The sequence below is a fragment of the Rhinolophus hipposideros genome, assembly GCF_964194185.1.
Source record: "Rhinolophus hipposideros genome assembly, chromosome: 10".
Classification (NCBI taxonomy): Eukaryota; Metazoa; Chordata; class Mammalia; order Chiroptera; family Rhinolophidae; genus Rhinolophus; species Rhinolophus hipposideros.
The window spans coordinates 13,390,820-13,417,874 of NC_138056.1; the positions used below are offsets into that span (position 1 = coordinate 13,390,820).

Below are 27,055 nucleotides of genomic sequence, written 5' to 3' on the forward strand. Positions count from 1 at the left end.
TTCACTCATTTAAACTGTACAAGTCAGTGACTTTTTGTATATTCATAGATTTGTGCAATCATCATCACATTCAATTTTAGAATATTTTTATTATTTCAAAAAGAAACCCCGCACCACTTGGTCATCACCCTTCTAATATCCCCAAACACCCCAATCCTAGGCAACTAATGATCTACTTTTTGTCTCTATAGATTTGCCTACTCTGGATATTTCATGTAAATAGAATCATACAATATACGGCCCTTTGTGACTGCTTTTTTTCACTTAGCATAATGTTTTCAAGGTTCACCGAGGTTGTAGCTATGTATCGTACTTCATTTCTTCTTTTTTTTGTGATAAAATACACATGATGCAAAATTTACTATTACTATCTTAACCATTTTTAAGTTGCAGTTCAGTGGTATCAAATACATTCAGAATGTTGTACAACCATCACCACCATCCATCTCCACAATTCTTTTCATCTCGTCAAACTTCATACCCATTAAACAATAACCTACTATCCCCCTACTCCATCCATTCTCTGGCATTAACCATTCTACTTTCTGCCTGTATGGTTTTGACTACTCTAAGTACCTTATGTAGGTAGAATCAAACAGCATTTGTCACTCTGTGACTGGCGTATTTCACTTAGCATAATGTCCTCAAAGTTCATCTAGGCTGTAGCGTATGTCAGAATTTCTTCCCTTTTCAAGGCTGAATAATATTCCATTGTGTATATATACTACTTTTTGCTTATCCATTCATCTGTTAATAAACACTTTGGTTGCTTCCACATTTTAGCTACTGTGAATAATGATGCTATGACCCTGGGTGTACAAATACCTTTTTGAGACCTTGCTTTCAATTCTTTTGGGCATATACCTAAAAGTGCAATAGCTGGATCATACGGTCATTCTATTTTTAATTTTTTGAGGAACTACCATACTATTTTCCACAGCAGCTGTACCATTTTACATTCCCACCAACAGTGTGCAAGGGTTCCAGTTTCTCCATATCCTGTCAGCACTTGTTTTTTTAATGTTTTGGGGTGTGTTTTTTGTAGTAGCATCCTGGTGGGTGTGAGGTGGTATCTAATTGTAGTTTTGATTTGCATTTCCTTAATGATTAGTAATGTTGAGCATCTTTTTTTTTTTTTTAACATTTATTTATACCAATATATATTTTTTTAAATTAATTTTATTGGGGTGACAATTGTTAGTAAATTTACATAGATTTCAGGTGTACAATTCTGTATTACATCGTCTATAAATCCCATTGTGTGTTCACCACCCAGAGTTAGTTCTCCTTCCATCACCATATATTTGATCCCCTTTACCCTCATCACCCACCCCCCACCCCATTACCCTCTGGTAACCACTAAATTATTGTCTGTGTCTATGAGTTTTTGTTTCTCATTTGTTTGTCTTGTTCTTTTTGGTTTATATACCACATATCAGTGAAATCATAGGGTTCTCTGCTTTTTCTGTCTGACTTGTTTCACTTAGCATTATTCTCTCGAGATCCATCCATGTTGTCACAAATGCTCCTATATCATCTTTCCTTAACGCCGAATAGTATTCCATTGTGTATATGTACCACAACTTCTTTATCCATTCATCTATCGAAGGACATTTTGGTTGTTTCCATGTCTTGGCCACCGTAAACAAAGCTGCAATGAACATTGGCGTACACGTGTCTCTATAGAGAAATGCTTTTATATTTTTGGGGTAGATACCCAGGAGAGCGATTGCTGGGTCATATGGTAATTCTATTCGTAATTTCTTGAGGAACCTCCACACTGCCTTCCATAGCGGCTGCACCAGTCTGCATTCCCACCAACAGTGTATGACAGTTCCTTTTTCATGTTGAGCATCTTTTCATGTGCTTATGGGCCATTTGTATATCTCCTTTGGAGAAACTTCTGTTCAAGTCCTTTGCCCATTGTTTAATTTGGTTTTTGTTGTTGAGTTTTAGGAGTTCTTTACAGAGCTTCATTTCTCTTTATTACTGAATAATATTCCATTGTATGGATTAACCACATTTTATTTGTCTATTCATCTCTTGATGGACATTTGGCTTGTTACCACTCTTTGGCTATTATGAACGTTAGTTTGGTTTTAATTTGCTGTGTATATTGAAAACAGTACTACATTTCTCTAAAGAGATCATTCAGGACATTAACTTGTGTGACTTTTCATGAAATCGTTAAGTTTTATTCTACACATATTCTGTTCACTTTTCTCCACCTTCATTACTTCCTGAATATGTTCTGAATGTTCCCAAGGCTTTTACTTTCTTTTGTGATAATGGTTAAACTTTGTAGATAGAGGCAAAGTTTAGTTCAAATAGTAGTTACTTTAATGATCCCTACCCCAAATATTCTAGTATAGTCAGAAGTTTAAAACTAATACAGAGATCATAGTCTACCACCCGTTGTATTTCTGTTAATCTCAAGGAAAGATTTTCCTTTTCAACTGATAGAGTCAACTCTATCAGGGGTTGCCACAGGGTGGAGGTAGGGGTTTGGACTGCGTGGGTAACCACAATTACAGTTAAAACTGGTCATTCCTCTCCTGTGCAAGGGCAGGTTAAGAGTGTCTTAAGGCCCAATTAGGTGGTTAGACTTGATTATTAAGCAGCTGCTGATTGGGGATGATTTCCTCTTGCTATTTTAAATTTCTCTAAATTACCTGAGTTCCTTTGGAGGCAAGCAAACTTGTCTTTCTCATGTACTCTCTTTTGCTCTTTATATTTTCATTGAGTTAGGTAATGACCAAAATAAATCTTATTATTTATAAAGCGTGAATAATTTTCACTGTAGATAATCTAGAAACCATATGTATACAAATTATAGGCATATCACCAAACTAGGAATCAAAAAATCTCTTTTAGACCAGTCTCCCCTACTTAAGTGACTGCTACACACATCTACACTTGTCTAGAATGCATCTCAAACTCAGCTTGTCCAAAACTCACCTTCATCCCTCTCTTTCAGCCCTTGTACATGTACTCAGTAAGGACGTTCTTTGACATTCTTTATGTCTCTAAAATCCATCCATTTTTCTCCATCTGCATTGCTGTCGTGTTTCCCCGAAAATAAGACCTAGCCAGACAATCAGTTCTAATGCATCTTTTGGAGCAAAAATTAATATAAGACCCAGTCTTATTTTGCTATAAGACTGGGTATAATATAATATAATATAATATAATATAATACCTGGTCTTACATTACTATAAGACCGGGTCCTATAATATAATATAATATCCGGTCTCATATTAATTTTTGCTCCAAAAGATGCATTAGAGCTGATTGTCCGGCTAGGTCTTATTTGCGGGGAAACAGGGTACTACCCTTAGGTCCAAGTTACCATCATCTTCATTTAGACTATAGCCTTCTAACTGATTTCCCTCCATTGTTACTGCCTTCCAAGCCATTCTTTACATTGCTTTTACAATTACATCACGTGGTCTTCAAAAAATGCAAGTTTGATAGTGTCCGCAATTTTTCCTACTTATATTACTTCAAAGTCTCCTTTTACCTTTGGGATAAAGTCCAAATTCCTTAACATTGCTTATAAGACCTTTCCAGCCTGACTCTATAGCCCGCTTACTTTCCTTGTTGCATTTTATACTTTAGCCTTGCTGAACTTGTTTCAGTTCCTCAAACCACCATAATAATAAAAGAAGCTAGAATAGGTTCTATGGTTGTTTCTAACCTCTTATTTCCATTTCCGTACTTAATCTCTGAATGATAAATTGTGAACCAGCACAAGTCTTTGGACCACACTTTGAGTGGCTTTGAAGTATAGTACACCACGTGGATGAATTTTACAAATGAAATTTTGAATGAAAAAAAGCCAATTATGAAGATTGCAAACAGTATGCTGACATTTTTTTAAAGCTCACAAACAAGTGGAATTAATTTTGTTGTTTAGGAATATATGACTGTGACTATGGCATAGAACTAAACAAACTTCAGGAAAGTGCTTCTATGGGGAGGAGGGAAGGGTAGGAAAGAAACGCAGATAGTGTTTGAATTATCAGATTGGGTAGTCGGTCAGTTTGATTAGAATGCTTCATAGCTCACAAAGATTGCATACGTTTTCTTGTATATGTAAACAAATTAAATTCTAAAGTTAATTTTATAATTAAAATAACTATGGGGGAAATTAGTGGAGATGTGCTTTTTCCCCTTAGTATATCAATCCTGGAAAAGACAAACACAAAACCAGAAGGCGAGTCCTCAGTATTACATGCACACACAAACACTGGATCCCTTACTTCAGTGGCTGGGGAGATTTTAGTATGAAGCAAGCCTTTCCTTTTAATAGAAAGATCATAAATACCAACTTTAAAAAAACTCAGGCTATAAAGTCGTAGAAGCCATTTCAGAAAGTATAACACAAAAATGGCATCTAAATTTTACATGAGGCAGTTAGGTTGGCTAACCTGTTTCTTTTTCCAAAAGGAACCAACAGGAAAAAAAGCAAAGTATTGTAGTAGACTCTTAGAATGCTGACGGTTGAATATTATTGCTCATATTCTCTTGGTTGGAAAATGTTTCAAAAGCTTTCATTGAGTGTTTCTCTTTGAAAAACAGATGGGAAAGGTTGCTTTTGCAGCTCAAACTTGTGCCAAGAAAGTAACATTAGAGGTTTTCAACTGCAGGCTGCACATTAGAATCACCTTGGAACTTAAAAAAATATGTTGAAGTGAAATGCACAAAAATAAAACTTAACAATTTTAAAGTGAACAATTCAAATGGCATTTTGTACATACACAATGTTGTGCAACTACCACCCCTATCTAGTTCTAAAACATTTCCATCATTCCACAGTAAAACTCCTTACCCATGAAGCAGTTTCTACCCATTTGCCCCTTCTCAATCCATTCCTTCTCTATGGATTGATCTATTCTGGATATTTCATAGAATGGAATCATACAATATGGGACCTTTTGTGTTTGGCTTCTTTCCTTTAGCATCATGTTCGTGAAGTTCATCCAGGTTGTAGCGTGTATGTACTTCAGTCCCTTTTATGGCTAAGTAATAGTTCATTGTATGTACATACTACAGTTTATTTATTCCATCCATTGATGGACATATGGGCTGGTTTTTTTGGCTCTTGTATATAGTGCTGCTATGAACATGCATGTATACTCGTGCGTATTTGAGTTCCTGTTTTCAGGTCTTTGGGCTATATACCTAGGAGTGGAATTGCAGAGCCATATGATAATTCTGTATTTATTTTTTAAGAAACCACAACATTGTTTTACATGGTGACCAGACTATTTCTCATTTACTTGGGGAACTTTAAACATACACAGATATAATTAATTTTTATTGTATTTTACAAACATCAGTGTACAATTATTTGAAAAAAATGTTGAAAAGACTGGTCCATCACTATAGAGTTTGGGAAGCACTGCATAGTTCATTCATTGTTATTGCTGTATAATACTGCACTGAGTTTATATACCACTATTTATTCATTCTCTTCTTGATGAACTTGTGAAGTGTTTCCAACTTTTGACTTTTATAAACAACAATGCTTTGAATATCCTTGTCTATGTCTTCCAGTGCAATTGGCATCAATATCTAGGGTATATAACTCGGAATGGAGTTGCTGGATGGTGGGCTATGTGCATTTTTAACTTACATAATGCATACTGTTTTCCGAACTGTTGTACCGTTTCATCTCCTGCCATTGCTGTATTAGAGTTACTGTAGATTCGTTATTAAGGTTTGACTCCTGCTCTAAAATGCGCTGCTGTTGTTTCCCACGGTCCTGGGGAGTGAAGCCTCAGTGAAAGTGCCACTTTAATAAACTTTTTACAATTCGGTCTTTGAGTATTTAACTTTCCCTGGAACATTTCCTACATTTTGATTGGAGGGAACAAGTTGTAAAGAAAGAGGCATAGACTTTGAATCGTATTATGATCTCGCTGCCTACCACTTTTGTTGTGTTGGCAAGTTACTTAATCTTTGTGAGCCTAGTGTGTAAAGAGAGGAGACTATCTTTCTTTCGTGTTGTTGTTAGTACAAAGTGATTCAACGTGTTTAAAAAGGACTTTTACATGCCTGTTCATAGTAGACACTACCGTATTCCCCCGAAAATAAGACCTAGCCGGACCATCAGCTCATAAGACCCGGTCTTATATTAATTTTTGCTCCAAAAGACCCATTAGAGCTGATGGTCCGGCTAGGTCTTATTTTTGGGGAAACACAGTATCAAGGTACATATTCATTAAACAAATATTTATTGAAGATATATTTTATTTCACACCCGGACTGGGGAAGCAGAATCCCTCCTGTGTTGTTTGTAATATTGAAAATTGGAAACAATCTAAATGTGCAGCAATAGGATTGATGATAAAATAGAGTGCTGTGCAGCCTTTAAATATCATGTTCTCAAATATGGGGAAATGTTTGTGACCTTATAAGAAAAAGATTGTAAGAGAATCTGCCCTCTTTTTTTCCCATATAATTTACACACTGTATGTGCATTGAAAAAAATCTGGAAGAACTCAAGTGGATACACATTTCTGTGTTCATCACAGTTACTAATTGGTGGTGAAATTATGTGGGTTTTTAAAAATTAATTTATTGGGGTGACAGTGGTTAGTAAAATTACATAGGTTTGAAGGGTACAATTCTGAATTACATCATCTGAATATCACATTGTGTGCTATAACCACATTAGTGGTTACCAGAGGGTAAGTGGGGAGGGGGAATGGTAGCACTGACTCTGGGTGGTGAGCACAAAATACGAAATTGTGTTTTAATACTTTCCTTCCTTATTGTATTTTCTGTACTTTTCAGATTTCTTGCAGTTAACATATTACTTTCATAATCAGAAAGAAATGTTATCTAAATCAATAGCATAAAGTTATTAAAGGAATGTTGACAATAAACCTCACTAAAAAATGGTTTAATTATAAAGTTTATAAAGGAAGAGTTCATTTAGGGATTTAATTTTTTACTAGTTTTAATTTTTTTGCTAGTTTATGTAAACATTGACTAAAGTCATATTTACCTGAATTAGGTAGAGAACTGGGTAGCATTGAGATTTTTCCCTATTGATTATTTTCTGTAAGGAATTTTAGGTTAATGGTTGAAAAGAAAGTACGACTTTCTTTGAAACTCTTCTCCTGCCCTTTCAAAAGGCCAAGCAGTTCAGCTGTTCAGTTTTATCCTAGCTTTGACATGTATCTAAAAAGTTCCCATTTGGAAAAATATATAAACGTCATTTTTAAAAATAAATGTTCTTTCTAGATTTATTTAGATTTTTTATTGACTTTTTTCCTTTTACTTTTTAAATGTTCTGTTAATGGAATGAAATGGGCATATAAACAAAGAATGGGCTTTTTAATCTTACTGGTGCATGCATGATAAATAATAATCTCAGAAAAGTCATTTTTTTCTTAAGAGACTGCTTGATGCTAGACTTAATAGTTATCAATTTTTATCTGTCCAGGAATTACTCTTAACTCTAAGGAGAAACTGGAAGCACAATGGGAGATGACAGTGAGTGGATGAAACTGCCGGTTGATCAGAAATGTGAACACAAGGTGAGACTTTTCTGGAACTCAAATTTCAGTGTCATTGGCTTGTTTTGTCAGTAGTTATACTGTGTAGCTGCTATGTGTAAAACTGCCTAATGATTACACAGTACAACTGAAAAGCAGCGTACTTTGGAGATTGGGTGGTTTCAGCAGGATGATTTCTCATGTTTGAACTGTCACATCTTTAAAAATATGCCGTATTATAAAGAAGTAATAACTAATACTTGGATACCAAGTGAGATACATTTATAATGGCCTATTAGGAATTTTAGATGGCCTTGGCAGAATAGCATACAAATTAAATACTTACAAAAGAAAGTTTATTAGTTAATCTTCTTGGAAAACTATCTGAATTTCTTAAGACTTTTTTTTGTTTCCAATCATGGGGTCCTTTATTTAAATTACCTGGTATAGAGTAGTTATTTTTACTGCCCCCTTAGTTAACAGTAAATGATAATATCATTAAATTTTGTTTTTCAAAATACTATTTTTCTTTTAGCTGTGGAAAGCAAGGTTAAATGGGTATGAAGAAGCCCTGAAGATCTTCCAGAAAATAAAGGATGAAAAGAACCCAGAATGGTCCAAATTTTTAGGATTGATCAAAAAATTTGTGACTGATTCCAATGCAGTGGTTCAATTGAAAGGGTTAGAAGCTGCACTTGTTTATGTCGAAAATGCCCATGTAGCAGGAAAGTAAGTAGTTTCTTTCCATATTCTGGGTAGGAAGCCCTGTCTGGCGCTACCTGGGTTAATCTGTGTATCTTTATGGATTACTGTCCTTAGTTCTTAGTACTTTTAAAATATATTAATTTTCTTAGTTTCATAGCTCCTTTGATACTTGTTTTTCTCATTCAGTCTTTATCTGTTCTCAGAAGTCTAAATGGTATATGAGATCTGTAAAGAAGAGCAAATTAGAAATCAGATCTTGTTTTTACCTTAAGGTTTGATGAGCAAGTGACTTTTTTCCTTTTGAGTCTTTTCTATGAAAATTACTCTAGACCAAGAAGGATAATCTTCAGTAACTTCTAGAAGAAACTGAAAGGTTGTCAGCAAAGAATTATTAGAATTTCACTGAAAACATTTGGGCATTACAAAAAATCTTTTTCCACAAGGCTTCCCAGCTAGGCGATCTTAGAATCACACCTTTCTCCCTGTGGTCATTAGGCATTTTTATCTCTTAGGAGAGGTAATGCTACATAGACAACCTCTGTGGCTCTCAGCCTGTTTCACTTGAGCTATGGATAATAGATATTTCTAGTCACTCTGCTCTCCCATACCTCAGAAACCTAATTTTTCTAACTCTAGTCTTGATATCATCAAAAGGAGCCCTACACACACACACACACACACACACACACACACACACACACACACACACAAATACAAATGTGGACCCTTGACACACACAAATGTGCACAAGAAATGTATACTTGATTTCAAAGATTATACCAATAAAGACAATCATAATCATAATTTGACAGTTTTGTTAACCAGCATCACCAAGTTTCCCTTGCCATTAGTGAACTCATTGCTTTTTTTTATTTCATTTTTTTTCTGCTATCAGAAACTTTTTTGACAAATGCTGTCTGTAATTCCAATCCACTCAATTCCTCTAATTTCCAATAGTACAGGTTTTATTTAATTTAGAAGAGATTCGAAGCAATAAAGTCACTATAAAGTGTTACCAACGAGTTGGGAGCAGCCTTTTGTTACTAAAGGTGCATATCTGTTCCCTCTGTGCAGAAATTTTCTTGTCTTAAGTGTTTAAAATGACTTTTTAAAGAAATTTCAAAAAAGCAAGGATTCCTTAATCCTATTTTTGTAAACTGTATCTGTATATGTGTGTGTATATACATACATATATATACACATATACACACATGCATGTACATATATGTGTATATATACATGTATATATATGCGCATATAGAAAAGTATGGAAGGATGAATACCAAAAGTTTAGTTGTCTCCGGGTAGTGAGATTTCAAGGGATTGTTGCTTTCTTATTTGAATTTTCTACATTTATAAGAATCTGTGGTTTTGTGTTATTGTCTGTTGGCACGTCTTAAACTTTTATGGTTTGCATAAGTTTTTTAATGTTCTTGAACATAAATTTAAAAATTTGAGACTCATTTACTTTATTTCTAAGCAGTTTTCTAAAGTGCAGGTGTTCCCCCTTCCCTATCACCTTCCATGACCTTTTTCCAACTTTTTTTACTAACGTGTGTTTTTGTGTGTGTGGTGGTTGTTTATAATCTACATTACAGAACCACAGGAGAAGTTGTGTCAGGTGTTGTAAGTAAAGTGTTCAACCAACCCAAAGCCAAAGCCAAGGAGCTGGGCATCGAGATTTGTTTGATGTACATAGAGATAGAGAAAGGAGAGGCTGTGCAAGAAGAGCTCCTAAAAGGCCTGGACAGTAAGAACCCTAAGATCATAGTGGCCTGTATAGAGACACTGAGGAAAGCCTTAAGGTAAGACCCTTTCTTTTCACTTCAGTTTTATTATCTAGAATGTCTCAGTTGCGTTGGGGTTCCTGGTTTAACCAGAAAGGAAAACTGCTGGATTTGACTTGGCATACTACACCAACCGGGAAGGTGACCTGGAAAAGCTGAAGTCATTCCTCAAGTGTGGCACTTTGTATTCCGTAATTTTAGCCTTCAAATGTTCTGTATAGTTACTTTACCTAAATCCCTTTGTAATTAAGGTGAGCAGGGGATATTTCTGACCTGTTCTCAGATTATGAATTGACCTTTTTGTGGAAAAGCACTCCTCGGGATATTTAAGCAGCTTTTTCTCTCTTGCTGTCCTCAAGCATAAGTTTATATACTTTGAAATGTTGGCTAAAGTCAGTTTGTTGGCTAGAGCAAACCGTTGCTTAGTTGCCTTTTTAGTAAAATAGAAGCAAATGCTATATGTCTTTAAACAGAAGTACAGCGACAGCAAATACAAAATAATTTCTACTCTTATGTAATAAGTTATTTTTAATCTTAGAATTTCTTGTTGTTTGGCAGTGAAGTTTTTCTTGAATGGGATCTCTTTCAGGAACCAGTGGCTATAATTTGCTGTGGAAATCTGAATTAGACAAACCACTAGTTTGTTCTGATTTGGCAGTCCTTCTAATCTGATACCCTGTCCCCAATACTATCCACATGAGACACTTTAGAAAGCAGTTCTAGTGAAACCCTAAATGTGTGGCCTATGGGAGCGGACATCATCCCAACTCAACTCTCGTGATGTTATATATGACCTACTTCTTGGAGAAAATGCTTCCTTTTGTGTTTATCTTACATGAAAGTATCAAAATTCTTAAATTTTGTTAAACTATCCTCAATTTATACATTCTTTCGCTCAGTTCATAATGTTCTTTTATAAAATTTGACTTTGACTTAGATTTTTGTATGATAAATTTTTCCTCATTTCTGGCCTAGTATAGTATAGTAGGCATGTGTGTTTTTGAATAGTAAGTAGTATGCTTATTCTGTCATCCTAGAAATTAAGTGAATTGACTTGCTTATCAAGACTGCTAGTATCAGTAGATCTGTCCTTAGTATTGGATCTCTAATAAAAAATATGTATTATATTGTAATCTTCTCCATTTAAATTAGTCGTTTCTGGTGTAGAATGCTGTAAACTCTGGTTACTTCATTTTAAGCTGACTGGGAGAAGAAGGGTAGAGAAAGAACACGTTAGGTAAATCTTATGTCTTCCTTATAGATGTGTTATTTAGTCCCATCCCTGTATGGTTCTTTATTTGTCCTAAAGCATCCCAGACTCTACAGTGAAACTAGATAGCTCTCTGGGACCTTCAAGAACCTTCAGTTCAAGCTGTTTAGTCTAGGTTCCAGAGCTGCCTCAAGCTGTCTTTGTTAGTGGTAGCTTCTGAAAACTTAAAAATGTTCTGGGGGCCCTAAAACGGGCTTTTTTGGTTTTTTCTATGGTAATATGTTTAGTATCAGGATTAGCTTTTGCTTTGTTAAGGTGTCTTTTTACTATGGACTGGCTCCATCTGTTTTTGTTTTTGTTTTTAATCTTTCAGAAGCAGGCCAAGATAGTGAAACAAACACAAAACCAGATGAAACAGTAGTAATGTAAAACAAAATTAAAAGATCCCAAATGTTAGGTTCTTCAGGTGCCATGATCAGTATCCTTAAAAGAATAGTTTACTATCACCATCAGTTCTGATTTCCCTTTAATCTTAAAGGTCAGCTGAGCCAAGTTAAAACATTCTTTAATATGAAAATAAAAGAGATAGTTAAAGGTAGGCTTGGAAGTTATCTAGTTCAGTTTCATGTTAAGATGTCTGTATTTAAACTATTTACAGAACCAGGTGTCTTAAACATTGCTGTCCAAGGAGAGTATTTTCAGTCTCATTCTTTAGCCTGTTGGAGTATGTCAGTAGCTATTACTGAAAAATTTTGTTACACTTATGCATGTGAGATAAATTTGTACACATTGGATAATAGATAAATAATATATGTGGGCCCTACCAAGAATTTCAGTGTTCTTTCATAACTAAATCCCTCTTGCTCCAGAATTTGTTACTCAGAAATGTTAGCAGTGAATCAGAAAACTAAATTTGGCCAGTTGGGACCTTAAAAATATAGTATGTGACAGATATGTAAAGTTAAATGTGTTACCTTTTTAAAAGAAGTCAGAATGCAACTGTTTTCCCCTTAGAAAACTAAAGGAAAGAGATTTAAGTTGCCTGGAGTTACAATGCGATAGCTTCAGGAATGAAACACATAACTGCCAGGATTAGTGATCGCTCGAGTGGACTGAACTACTTTAGTTATAAGAACTATTGAAAGTTTATTAAAAGCAGATTTCACTCATCTAAATATTTATAAACTGACTTGTTTATATTTTTAAGCTTATATATGTATATACATATGTATTTAAGATACTACATAAGTGTTGGTCCTTTGTAGACTTGAATTATTCCTTGTCTCGTTACCTAGAAAGTTAGTTTTAAAATGATAATAATATTTTAGACCCTACATAAATAGTATTCTTGGAAGAATGATATCTAAACGTGTAATTGTGAGTTCTTTTTTATTTTGTGCCTTAAAACTCAACCTACATAAGTCTATTATTATAATATGTAGGTATGGAAGTATGTTTAAGTGAATGAAACAAACACTTTACCCAAGCATCTTGCATGTTGACGTTTTTTTCCCTAATTTTTTTACTTCTAGTGAATTTGGTTCCAAAATCGTCTTGCTTAAGCCAATTATCAAAGTGTTGCCAAAACTCTTTGAGTCTCGAGAGAAGGCTGTTCGAGATGAAGCCAAACTGATTGCTGTGGAGATTTACAGATGGATTCGCGATGCCCTGCGGCCCCCGTTACAGAACATCAACTCTGTTCAGGTGAGGCACAAAGTTTGGGGTTGTCTTTGCAAAAGGTGAATATGAAGATAGCTCCTTCCTTTCCCTGTTGTTGATATTCTGTCCTTAGAAATATTAATAATTGTTTCTCATTCTTAATTTTAAAATCAGTTGATTTTTCTGAACATAGCCAACTGTCTCTGCTGTTACTTTGTCCTCTCAAGTTAAATACCACACATTCGGTGATTCCAGTATGTTAATGTTTCACCGATAGCATTTTAGAAGATCCCTGTATAATGTTCTTGGTGACAGGACTTAAATGTATTTTGTCCAAACAAATATTCTCTTTATTTTTGTTACAATTGGTTTTGGAGACTTTATGTGATACAAATATATCTGAATTGATGGACTAATGAAAGTGTCCTAAAAAATGGACTTTATTCTTTTTTCTATGTGCTTGGTCATACATCTTCAGTATAGTAAATATAAGTCAGTTTGACTTATGCTACAAAATGTATGCAATTTAAATTTATCCTGTTTGTCTTTTTAGTCACATAATTAAGAAATTAAATTCTGATGTGTTATTAAATATAAATGTTAAGTATGTTCTCTAACAGTGGAGATGTATATGTGTTTCTAAAATATTTTATATTTGCAGTTGAAAGAACTAGAAGAAGAATGGGTCAAACTGCCAACAGGTGCTCCTAGACCAACTCGATTTCTGCGTTCCCAGCAGGAACTAGAAGCGAAATTGGAACAGCAGCAGTCTGCTGGTGGAGATGCCGAGGGAGGTAAGCCAGTTTTAAACACTGCTTTCTATAAAAACTAGCAAGAACGGGCCCTAGCACAGGAACCTACGTTCACTAAGCACTCTGTAGGATTGCCACTTAATACAATGTCAGTACATGGCACTTATAACATTGATCCCGTCTGTATCAAGATTCCATGAAGGGTGTGGAAGGACTGGTCGTAAAACCATCCATTTTTAAGGTTTGTTTTGTTTTTCTCCTGGAAGGTGGTGACGATGGTGATGAAGTGCCACAGATAGATGCTTATGAGCTTTTGGAAGCAGTAGAAATTCTTTCCAAACTTCCCAAAGACTTTTATGACAAAATTGTAAGTCCTAGTACACTTCTTTCATTTATTTCATTTTAAATACTTACTTAAGTAAAATTAGAGAATGCTCTGTGAGTCATGTCCTGGTGTGCCGCTTCCATCTGGATCTTCCCTAGTAGACTGAGTCAGTTGCTTCTTCTTTGTTCCCATCCTGCTTTGTATATATACCTCCTACCATGTTTCCCCGAAAATAAGATCGGGTCGTATATTAAGTTTTGCTCCAAAAGACACATTAGGGCTTATATTCAGGGGATGTCATCCTGAAAAATCATGCTAGGACTTATGTTCCAGTTAGGCCTTATTTTCGGGGAAACATGGTATTGCACTTTTTTACACTCCTTACCAAAAACTCGAACATTATTCTTTTTTTTTTTGGCTTAGACAAGGTAGATGTTTATTTTTCGCAAATGTTAACATTGAAAGTCCAGGACTAATGATAGCTCCTCAGTCACTGGGATCCAGAGTTCTTCTACCCTGTTGCTCTGCACTTCTCAGCACACAGCTTCCATACATGGGCCAGTGTCATATCCTGATTCAAGATGATTGCTCCAGCTCCAGCCATCATGTTTGCATTCCTATGTTTGAGACAAAATTTCTGTTTGCTGGCTGGATAACTTTGGGAAAGTCATTTGACTTCTCTATATTAGTCAGGGTTCTTAGTTGCATGCAACAGAAACTGACCCCTGGGTTCCGGCGGAGGGGCGGTAACTCGAGAGTCACCAGAGACACACAGAGGCTTCAGGGTGAGGGCTAGAGGGACAGCTGCCACCACCCCTGTGCGGAGCCCGCCCCACATGTAGCCTACAGGCAGTGCCATCTTTCCTGTCAAACATTATTTTTAACTTCTCTGTTTTCCTCATTGTCACTCCAGTTTTACCTTTAAGTATGTCTCAAATGCATCTCCTTTTCTCCATCCCACTGCCACTACTTTACCCCAGGGTTTCTTGACCTTGGCACTGTTGACATTTTTTCTCCAGATAGTTCTTTGTTTGGGGAGACTATCCTGTGCATTGTAGGATATTTAGCAGCATCTCTGGCCCTTACCCACCTGTTAGAGTAATAACATTCCTCCAAGTCACGATAATAAAAAATGTCTCCAGACATTGCTAAATGTACCCCAAGAGACAAAATTCTCCCCAATTGAGAAACAGTCTTATCCCAACCACCATCATAGCTTGCCTTGCATGCTATAGTAGTCTTTTTACAAGACTCCCTGTCTCTGCTCTTGCCTCCTTCTCCTTCCCATCGTATTTCACAATGCACTTAGAGGTGTCATTTTTGAAAATACAAACCTTCTCATATTACCTTGCTAAAATCCTTCAGTGGTTTCCATGGGTTTTAAGAGATGTCTGAAATTGTCCTGTGGCCCTGGAGGCCCATGCTTACCTATCAGCTACATCTCTAATTGCTCTCACTCTCTACGCTCCAGTCATACCAAACTTCTCCCAGTGTCAAATGTGCCACACTTGTTTTTTTCCCCCCTAAACTGTGGGCCATAACATCGTTGTTCTTTCTGCCTATAACATTCTTCTTCCCCCATTCACCTCATAATACCTCTTTATCTTCTAGGTCTCACCTTAAGTTCTTTTAGGGGAGATCCTACCTGTCAGCCTAAACTAGGTTGAGTCCTCCTGCTGTATTACCAAAGCAGCTCGCACTTACTACTTCTCCTTTCCTAGTGGTCATGACCTGGTAGTTTTTTACTAAAGATCTTCCTTTATCAGCTCTTTGAGTATCCTATAAGCTTCTGACTAGCAAATATTTGATAAATTGAACTGTAATGTCCTCTAGGATAACCAGTTCACCATTTCTTTGTATCCCCAGTTCTTTCAAAGAGTGTATATTCAAATTACTGAATGATTGCTTGAGTTCTACTAGAGCATATTCTATTTTATGGCTATAAAACAAAAGGATTAGCATTTTACCCCCAATCCAGAAAACTAATCTCCAAAGTTAGAACAGTTTTGGTTGTTGGTTACGTGATTGTTCTTTTCTGCTCTTTTTAATGTTGTCAGTATGGAAATTGCTTTCTCCGGTAGTTGTGCCACTGTCAGATATGCTAGAAATGCTTTCTGTCAATGTTTTCTGTTTAATACCCGCTTACTAATATTTGCTTAGAAAATGAGAAGGAAAAATCTCTGTCATCTCATTCCATTTACTTATTATAGAACTTTAGGGTTATGAAATGTTATGAAAATACTTTCTACATATGAACAAAAATTTTGTATATATGAACAAAACATTCTGATTAGCTGCACAGTTTTGCAATTTTGTTTTTTAACCAGCTTTAGAAAAGGTTTCTGAAAACAAAAGGTATTTATCTTTGAATTAGTAGCATGCAAGAAATACTTTATTTGCTCTCTTTTTTTCTGTTCTATAAGTGACTCCTATTGTGTCTTGCAGGAAGCAAAAAAATGGCAAGAGAGAAAAGAAGCCCTGGAGGCTGTAGAAGTACTAGTGAAAAACCCCAAATTGGAAGCAGGCGATTATGCGGATTTGGTAAAAGCATTAAAGAAGGTAAATGTGAGGAGTTTCAACGTTGGTATCCCAGCAATAGTCCAGGCTGCTGAATTTCTCTTTATCAGTCATCCTTTTTATCACAACTGCATTGCCATTTAGGGAGCATTGTTCAAAATAATTGGCCCAGGTTAGTTTGGAGGGATTCGTTTTTAATCTTTGTTTTTTATCACTTTGACTTTAATGTGCTATTTGATAGCATGTGCAAACCTCAAGAAAAAGAGGGTCTTGCTGATCTAGACCCAGCTGTTCCAGTTTTATAATTTTGTAGGATGAACTATTTAAATTGGCTTCATTTAATGGACAGATATTAAATGTGAAGACTTTTTAGATAGCGAATGATGCCACCCTAAAGCAAAGGATGTGGGATGTGTGTCGATTTTAAAGCAGGCAAGTACTAAATAAGAAGAAACCTAACGAAGGATGAAATCTTGCCATTTGCAACAATGGAGGGACCTAAAGAACATAACGTTAAGTGAAATAAGTCAGGCAGAGAAAGACAGATACCATATGGTCTCACTTATATGTGGAATCTAAAGAAAAGAATACATGAATGAACCAATCAAAAAAAAAAAGAAAGAAATAGTTTTAGAAAATATCCCCTTGGTATTGCTTAAGTCTAACCAACCTGAGTGCTGCTAGCAGATATTTCTGTAGATGGGGCTTTTCATAAAATCTGAAAGTATAGATCAAACACTGTAGCTGTAGTTACAGAGCTGAAGAACAAACTGAAAACATCATCTTGAATACACCGGGTTGAAAACTTTGCTTCCTCAGCCGGAAATTACAGAGGGTTAAAATAGTGGGGAGAGGAGGTTAATCTTTAATTATATACACATGTAAATACAGTAATTCTCATTATTCCTGGTAATTATGTTTATCAAGTTACCACAAATGCTGAATTAGCAAATCCTGAACCATTGTTCCTAGGGGAAATACAGGGCTAGGGTCCTGCAACCTTTGGTCATAACATTTTCATCAATGATACATAAAACAACGCACAACTTTGTTTAATTCTGTTTGAAGACATCTTATTTAATATATATTATCTATTCGTTAACATTGAACTCACAGCCAACCGCACTGTAACTTGTGCCCAAAAAGAATTTATCTAACACATAATTTCTGTGTAAGACACATCACAGTCTTTTTGCGCTAGACAGCACTTCAGCACTACACTTGGGGGTCATTTTAACAGGGAAAGCACCAAGAGAAAGGATCAAAATGCAAAAAGCAAAACAAAAAAGAAACCAACATGGCGTAAATAGACCGTGAAAAAGATGCTTGTTTACTGTATGAGAGCTGAAAGAAGAGGCAGAGTATTGCTTTGTTCAGTCTCAGCAGGAAATATGCACATCAGGCAACTCAGATTTTTTGCAGCTGTGCTTGTCTGAATTACCAGGAAAGTACCATGAGTACTGATTTGGGGATGATAAATAAATTTTAACCAGTAGGTGAATTCGCAAATACGAAGTCCATGAATAATGAGGATGGACTGGTTTCTCCTAGTCAGCCTTCCTATGCTTCCCTCTTATGTGGGATTTGAAGGCAAGGATATGATTTGTCAAAATCTTTGTTGAGTCATCAGTCTTCCATCTTGAAGAGCCACAGAGTCAGGCAAGCGTAATTAAAAGGGAATTGCCCTGAGGGAAAAGATTGCACCATCCTGGAGCCTGGGAGGAAAGAGGGAAGGGGAAGAAGGCACTAAGAGAGGGGAAGTGAGAGTCTAGTGGCCTTGAAGAGACTTTCAGATTCTCTAGTATATAATTTTTATCAGGAATCTTACTGCCCTATCACTGAATTCTCAATGCCTCAAATAAAAGCTTTTATTTTTTCTTATCTGACAATAAGGAATATTAATCGATGTTCTCTACGTGCATTTTTTTAGGATATTAGCTTTTCAGATAAAGACTGGTTTGTGATTTCCACTGGCATTGTAATATAAACGTAATCTCTTGCTGTATTCTATACAGGGAGGGTCATGGACTTTATATCTGAGTAGACATAGATTTCTGTGAGATCTAGAGTAGCAGGAGAAATGTTTTTCCCTCTTCACATGTTGAAATGAGGGCAGTCAGTCAGAGGCTACAGACACGAACCTTAATTATGTGGCTAAAATATTTAAAACAATGAAAAGTTAACCTCAGCTGTATAAAGTGACCTGAACATGACATTTTAAAAATATTTCATTTGTGATTTTACTTAGGTGTAAACACAAACTTCACATATTATGTTGACTTAACAGAGACATATTAAAAATGGTGAAATCAAAGAGACAGAGACTGAAGAATACGATATAGACCGATCCCTCTTCCCGCCGTAAATAGTCTCTCCTCTCTGTATCAAATAATCCCACTAATTTCCCAATGTTTTCCTTTAACACAAGGAGTAAAGACCTATTCGTTTTGAAATTCTTTATAGTATTCCTGAAATAATTTATTAAACTGTCTTTCGAGTTGTCACCTGATATTTTGTGGGCTTTCCTGTTCTGACAGGTTATAGTTCTTTCTTTTATATGATGTCTTCCCTCTTTCCCCTCCCTTCTACCTACCCTTCAGGAAGTTTCTTTGACTTTGCTAATTACCTATAGAAGTTGATTAATATATACATATTTTTAATTTTTAGATAAAGATTTGGGTTTTTAAGGTGTTTTGTTATATAATCTCCAGACTTTCTATGTGGTATTAACCTTTTTTACACTTGGTCTTTCTACGTTTCCTCCATTAATTGTTGCTTATATTCACCATAGATTTCCAAACACAATAATGATGGGTTTCATTGATTTCTCCCTCTGTCAAGAGTGTTTTTGTTTTGATTACTATTAACTAGTGGCTTACATGCTAGTTAAAGATAAATACTAATTGATAATTACCTAAAATTACATTGTAGCCCTAAATTTATGGGAGAAGTGACAGCACTTTTAATTATAGATTATTTCCCATTATTTAGTTTACATTAACATTGTGAGCTAAAGCTTCCTTTCCCCAGTCTAGAATAGACTCACTGAGTTTTTCTCAACTCTGGAATGGAGTCCCCCTACATACAGTAGTTTTCTTTAAAATAAACACGTCTTTACCTTCCCCACTTCCATTTCCCAGTTGAGAACAATTTTATTTTTAGTCAAACGGGTGTGTGACAATGAGTGTTGATAGGCAGATATGTACTAGGTGCCTGGTCCATCACTCACCTATAAGTTCATAAAATCCTTTACCATCTTGAACTATAATAAGTTCACAGGGTCCTTTTCAAAGCTTTACATTAGCATTATCACCATCTAGGGTTCAGCTCCCACGGCTTACTGCTCTAATAGTGGGAAAGGAGAGGTATTCTCCTAAGAGTGGGGTGAATGATGGCCTTTAACTGGTATAACAAAATCACCTTTTGAGCTGTATTAAAATACTGATGTCCAAATCCCATGCCAGATCATTGAACTAGGATTTCTTGGAATGGGGTCTGGCATGTTTTTGATGACCAACCCTAGATATACATTTAAATGTTAAATATAAAGTCTAGCATCTAAATAATACCTGAGAGGTGTTTTGGTAAAGAAAAATAATCCAAACATTTACAAGTGCCGGTAGTGAGTTCAATACAGGACTGAATGGAGTTTTTTTCTCCATAGATTTATCGTAATTAATTAGAATGTTAACAGAATGTTTCTTAGGACCCTGATCTCATCTTCTCATAAAGTAAATGATTTTTCCCTAACGTGAGTTTAGAGGGAGAATATGCTCTAGAGGGAGAGCAAGAGGTCTGAACCACAGCACTACGGTACGAGTATTTGCTAGCTCTGTGACCTTGAGCAAGTTAATCTCCATTTAATTTTTGAAAACTGCAAAATCGAGAGAATAGCAGTACCTACTTTATAGGGTTTGGGTGAATATTAAATGAAATAACACTATAAAGCACCTATAAAATTATGTCATCTAACTTGTTTTTAATAAGTGTTACGCTCTTAATCCTTACTCCTCAGCTCTGTGGAGTACCTGTAGGTGCCGTGCGTGCTGTGCGCTAAAGGTTTTTTAGTTCAGGGAATCTAGAATGAAACATTCTCCTTAGAGATAACCAGATCTTAGGGACTAGATAAAATCCAAAGACAAAATGGAAGCATTACTTCTTCTGGGAAGAGAGTGCAAAACAAGGGTTTGGGGCAATTAAAAGTAAAGCAGCTTTTTAACACCAGGTGACTTGGGCAGTACAGCACAGTAAAATGTTAGCAGGAAGGAACCCAGGCAAGTCACTGTCCTGCTAAATTGACACAGATATACCTACCACCTGTGAGTTTTGATAAGTGCTAGGCTCTGGGGGGTGTCGTGTAGGAGGGTGGTAGTATAAACAGTGCTGGAGGAGATTCTGCTCAGAGGCTCTAAATGTAAACTTGATGATCATTAGGTAACTAAAATGGCAGCTGCAAGGCCAGAAGCTCCCTTAGAGGAATGGGTGCAGTGGCATTTGCAATTTAGCACTCCCAGGAGCTTCTTGAAGGTATCTACAGCAGTTTCTACTGGTGCTCCCTGGGTGTGTGTTAGAGCTGCTGCCTTTTGACGTCTTCCAGAGATGCTCTCTCTTTTGGCTTCCCCTGCCCCAAAGCAGTCAGCTGGCCTCCAGCTTCTCTGCCATTATCAGAGTAACCTCCTCTACAGCACGCAGCACTGACAGCCCAGACTACCACTAATGGAGAGTTAGTGATTTAAAGTTGTGGTTTTCTGTACATTTTATTGGTAGAACTTTAAGATAGGAGACTAAACATCCTGAAGGGAATCACCCAAATTTGATATTGTTAAAGAAGAATCTTTCCTGTTTTGTAGGAAACATAATAAGCTATCCATTAGCATAAAAGCTTTCAGAGCTCTTTTAAGAGTAAGTTTTCAGTTCTGTTCTACAGGGCTCTGACTATTTTGTTTTCCTTGTTTTCCCTTTTTGTAGGTAGTTGGAAAGGACACCAATGTCATGTTGGTGGCTTTGGCAGCAAAATGTCTTACTGGCCTGGCTGTTGGACTAAGGAAGAAATTTGGACAATACGCAGGACATGTAAGTAACACTCCTTTTTAAGTGCAAATCAACAATATTATCAAAAATGTCAGACTGGTTTGCTCTGATTTAAAACAGCTCTTTGGCATAGATCTTCACATATTGGGCAAAGTAAATTTCTCACTAAGTTTTATTAATATTGAGCATAACTCTACAACATTTCAATAAAGATGTTATAACAATTCATTAGCTTTATAGAGAAAATCAGGCACTTAGCCTAAAGTACTTAGTTGAGTTGATTTGCTTATTATTACCATCTTGCTTGATTCTCACAACAGTATGTACTGTATAACAGAATGAAATAAAACTTATGATAAACAGGACAGAGTATAAATGAGAGTAGGAAAGACAATATAAAACCAGAAGTGAATTAATATATAAAATATAATTTACAGTGTTTTTCTATTTTAAAAATATAACAATTTACTCATATGCTTGAGACATTTTATATAGGTTGCACTGTTGGTGACATCAGTGTAGTATATTCTAAGAAAATCTGACTGGAGACATTTGTTGAGCATACTATTTTCTTTGTATAAATGAGGAAACAATCAAGTTTGGTAATAGTTTTAATCAATTGAAATGTTTACCTGTGTGTGGCATCTGTCAGTCGGCCTCTAAATCTGGTCTGAACTACTTAGAATGCTTCAGCATCCGGAAAATTAATTGTACTGAGCTTTAGGGTTTAACTTACTAGCCACTTGATCATTTGATTCCCTAGATTGATTTCAGAGTCTCCTAATAGTCTGTAGTCATGTGTCACTTTTATAATGTGAAGCTAATACCTAACCTCACTTAGTTATGGTATTTGGAGCTTGCTTACTCATAGCATTAAAAATAATTCAGAGAACTTAATTGAAAAAAAGAAGACAGTACCAAATAAAAATAAATCATGACTAGCTGATTACCAGGGAAATAAAAATAAGATCCTATAAAAGCCTTACACATATTGGAGTAAAATTATAATTAGTATTTTTATAGTAATTAGGAATATTTATTATATAATGTGTGTGTGAGCTAGAGTGTATTAGCTTTTGGTCAGCTTTACGTCACTTGTTAGAATATTTTATACTTTTGTGTTAGGAATATCTATTCAAGCTAAAAAACAATTTTTAAAATACATTTTAATTTGCTAAATTATAGTTGGATGATTGCCTGGCCCTCTTATTTGAGTTCTGATCTTGGCTTTGTGATAGTTAGTTGTGCAGGTTAAAGAATATCTCCAGTGCTTCATGGTTTGGGGATTTCTTCCCCTTCTCCCTTAATGCTGTTTGATAACAAGTTTGTTAGTGGTTCAGCTTTATTTTCTTTAGCTATTTATAAACTGTCTTTTTAGTAATACATATAAAAGTAAACTTTAGCTTTATAGCCATTAAAATATTTTGGTTTTCAAGTTTATAATTAACTCCTAGTATTAAAAAGGCTTTCATATTTCTTCATGAGAACCATACTCTCCTAATCTGTATCATTTCTGTGAAATCTTGAAAAAAAAATTATTTTGGATGCCAATGAGCTTTTCCTATATCCTTTGGACCTTAACAAACAGCTTTAATTTGCCTGCTAGCACAATGCTTGGCACTCAATAGATGTATTAGGCATTCAATAAATATTTAATACATTATTGATAACTTATAAGATAAAAATTATAAAAATTCCAACTTTACTGATCTAAACTGAGTATTTGAATAAGACGATATAATTCTGATCAAAATTGCTATAATTTCTGGTACTATTTCTTTTTTCTTTAGTGGGCAGGAGACATCCAATCCAGTGTGGTATATCAGAATCTTGGGCATGGTGGGGAGAGGATTATATACTATGCCTGTAAATCCACCTTGCTGAGATTCATTTTGTCTAATAAAAGATGTTACTGACGGAAGTGGCTTTATGGTTGCATATAAGGTGCAGATGCAGAAAAAAGGTTGAGAAGCACTGCCACCGTGATACAGAATGGGAACTCTTAATTATTCTAGCATAAGTCTTATTCCCTTCAAAAATGGAAATGGCTTTTTATCCAACTTAGATGTTCACTTTTTGTTTGTTTTGGTAGAGCCAAACATTGTTTTAATAATAGCTTTATTGAAATATAACTTACATGCTATAAAATTCACCCTCTTAAAGTATGTAATTCAGTGGTTTTAGGATATTCACAAGGTTGTGTAACCATTACTAATTCCAGAACATTTTTTATCACTCCATAACGAAACCCTTAGCAGTCACTCCTCATTCTCCACTCCCCTCAGACCCTGGTGACCACTAATCTACTTTCTGTCTCTACGGATTTGACATTCCATATAAATGGAATTATACATATGTGGTCCTTTGTGACTGGCTTCTTACAGTTAGCATAATGTTTCCAAAGTTCATCTATATTGTAGTGTGTATCAGTATTTCATTCCTTTTTGTTGCCAAGTAATGTTCCAGCTGTTCATTTTTACAGGTTGTGCCAACTATTTTGGAGAAATTCAAAGAGAAGAAGCCTCACGTAGTACAAGCTCTGCAGGAGGCAATGGATGCAATCTTCCTTACTGTAAGTTGACAGCATGAGTCAGTGCTTTTATCAAAAGTAGGTTTTGTCAACATAATATTTTGATTGTTCTTTACACTTGAGAAGAGCTTACTGACCACATTTTTTTCCTAAAGACCACTCTACAGAACATCAGTGAGGATGTTTTAGCAGTAATGGATAACAAAAATCCTACCATCAAGCAGCAGACATCTCTCTTTATTGCAAGAAGCTTCCGCCACTGCACTGCGTCTACGCTGCCAAAGAGCTTGCTGAAGCCCTTTTGCGCTGCTCTACTTAAGGTATAGATTCTCTTTGAAGTTGGAATATTTTCTATCTCAGAAAGATTTTTTTATTTCCTACTAATTATGTGCAGTGACCACTTGACTCTCAGACAAGATTATGGATTATGGTCTTTTGAGGAGCCAACCCTGCAGCTTTGGAAACTGAATCCAAATTCTTGTGTTGTTGTTGTGTTCCTAGTCTTGAAGCACAAGTTACCTTTATGACTCCACTAACTGCTAAACATTTTGTTTCTTCTTTGGCCCATTTACTGGTGTTCGGCTGGATCTGGCCCAGCACAGGCGTATAATTTGGAGTATTTGAAGATCATTTGAGTGTGAGGCATTTTAGATAGAGGGTAGGAGGAAAGGAGGCACTTACAGCTGAATGGATTCTCAGAGGTTTCCTTAAAAAAGAAATTTGTGAAAGAGTAACTGTTAATTGGCAAAAGAAAAGGTACACTTAGCTTCAGTGAATTGTAAAAGGCAAATTCTTTATCCAGCCATCATCAATCTGAATTAAAATCAGTAATACCTAAAACACCTTGTATTAAGATCATTTTGTTTACTTTCGGACTGTAGCACATCAATGATTCTGCTCCTGAAGTCAGAGATGCTGCATTTGAAGCACTGGGTACTGCTCTGAAGGTGGTTGGTGAGAAAGTAGTAAACCCGTTCTTAGTCGATGTGGACAAACTCAAGCTTGATAAGGTAGGTTAGTAATGGACTATAATGAAATTGGACAGCAGTCCAGTCTCTGTGCATTACAGATTTATTTCAATTTTGTCTGTTTGGCTTCATTAAGACGAACATGCTGATACCAACTCGTGAAATTTAGTTCATTACCACTGGTAGTTCAAACCTAGAGTTTGAAAACAGCTTTTGAACATTTAAATTTTATCCCAAGCTGCAGTAATCATATTAGGAGAAATATTTTTCAAATCATACAAAAAAATAAAGCTAAGTGACCACAATCTGTAGAGGAGGTGAAAACAGTGTTTTAAGATAAATTTATTTCTAATATCTGGAAAATTACCTTTCTAAACATGAATGTCGTCTATATAAAATGTGGTTATTGTAAGTTTATTATAATTGTAATTTGTGTAGAAATAAAATGTAAGAAAGTCCGGATAATTTATCATTGTTGAAAAGGAAACTTTTCTCTCTGAATGCTCATGTAGTTGCAATTTAGACGACCCATTAAGTAATAATGTAGTAATTGTGTTTCAAAATTGGGCTTAATGATATTCCTCTTAACTCTATTCTCCAGATCAAAGAGTGTTCAGAAAAAGTAGAGCTGGTACATGGTAAGAAAGCTGGACTGGCAGCTGAAAAGAAGGAATTCAAACCTGTGCCGGGAAGGACTGCTGCTTCAGGGGCTGCAGGAGATAAGGACACAAAGGACATTTCAGCAACCAAACCAGGACCCTTAAAAAAGGCTCCTGCTACTAAGGTTCATAGATGACTTGGAAAATATGCTTTAAAAATTAGAATTTATAAGATAAAGTCTCAGGTTCATGGTTGTCCTTCCAGTATAATTTCATTTGAGATGGGAACTCCTTACCACATTCAAAATACAGCAGAACATTCGTCCATGAAGTCAGAATATTCCAACAATACATTTGTTTATTTGAAACTTTAATAGAGATAAAAATGGTAATGGAAGTACAGGACTGCATTTTAATGGGTCAGAAAGTATCATTAAATAATGAAATAAAATGCAGCAAGGTACTTGGTGTTAGTAACATCACCTTCATCATTTTGCTAATGGAATGAACCCTTCCATACTAGCTGGCTTTCTCTTATGAGGAATTCTTTTTTAGAAAAAATACATACGTATATATGGGTTGCAACCTGCTTCAATTCCTCTTTTTAAAAGATAAGTAGGATAGTATCAGCCAGTAAACCTACTAAGCCAATAAACATATATGTCCATTTAAAAAAAAAGAAGAAAAGTAGATTTATTAATTGAGGTACCTCTATACAGAGAGTGCTATTATAGGAAGGGATCCAGAAGAGGTGTTCTAGTTAATGAAAGGGTATAAAATTTTCCATTTTTAGAATTAGAAAACAAATCTCTCATTATGGGGTTATTAATATGAACCAACAAAATCATACTGCTGACATAAACCAGCAATTATTAGAGATTTCCATTTAATTCAAAACCAGTATCTTAGTTTTTAACTGCACCTTTAAAGCTTAGAATACGTTCAAAATAACATTGGTTTCAGAACAGTTATGGCTGTTGAAGACTAATTTGGTCCTCTGGAATTTTATATTTTCTTTTTAGCTTTGGGGCATTGCTTAACAAGTATCCAAAAATAGGTAGAGGGAATGATGTAAACAGTGATGTGTGTTGCCATGTTAATGTTACTGCCGTTGGCTGTGTACCTTGTGATAAACTGCTATTTTCTTGTGACCTTTCAAAACTGGGGTGAAATACATTTAAATCAAGATGTTTAAATAGAATATTCACAGATAGAATCCAATGAATACAGTAAAAAGTGTGACCAGCTGAAGTTTATTCTAGGATTGCAAGGATGGTTCGATGTTAATGTTAGAAAATTCACTAAATTTATAGATGACAAGAAATCTAATTTCAGACACTGGAAAGGAATATAATACATTTCAACATATCTTCTTGATAAAAATTTTTAACCACATATAAATGAATACTTTGACATGACTAAATATATATGGAGAGATCCACCAATAGCAGTAGACACAGCAA

At 35.5% G+C, this 27,055-nt stretch overlaps 1 protein-coding gene across 5 annotated transcripts in view; it reads left to right on the top strand.

Annotated features, from left to right (window-relative positions):
- Nucleotides 1–27,055, top strand: part of CKAP5 (cytoskeleton associated protein 5) — an 86,617-nt gene that overhangs the window by 21,347 nt on the left and 38,215 nt on the right. For all 5 annotated transcript variants that reach the window (XM_081064349.1, XM_081064353.1, XM_081064350.1 and 2 more), the window contains exons 2-13: nt 7,458–7,551; nt 8,045–8,238; nt 9,813–10,019; nt 12,744–12,915; nt 13,532–13,664; nt 13,889–13,989; nt 16,393–16,506; nt 21,433–21,537; nt 23,978–24,067; nt 24,181–24,345; nt 24,907–25,035; nt 25,595–25,777. In XM_081064349.1, coding sequence (XP_080920475.1) covers nt 7,495–7,551; nt 8,045–8,238; nt 9,813–10,019; nt 12,744–12,915; nt 13,532–13,664; nt 13,889–13,989; nt 16,393–16,506; nt 21,433–21,537; nt 23,978–24,067; nt 24,181–24,345; nt 24,907–25,035; nt 25,595–25,777 — 1,650 coding nt within the window. In that variant the 5' untranslated portion in view covers nt 7,458–7,494. The remainder of the gene's footprint in view (nt 1–7,457; nt 7,552–8,044; nt 8,239–9,812; nt 10,020–12,743; nt 12,916–13,531; nt 13,665–13,888; nt 13,990–16,392; nt 16,507–21,432; nt 21,538–23,977; nt 24,068–24,180; nt 24,346–24,906; nt 25,036–25,594; nt 25,778–27,055) is intronic.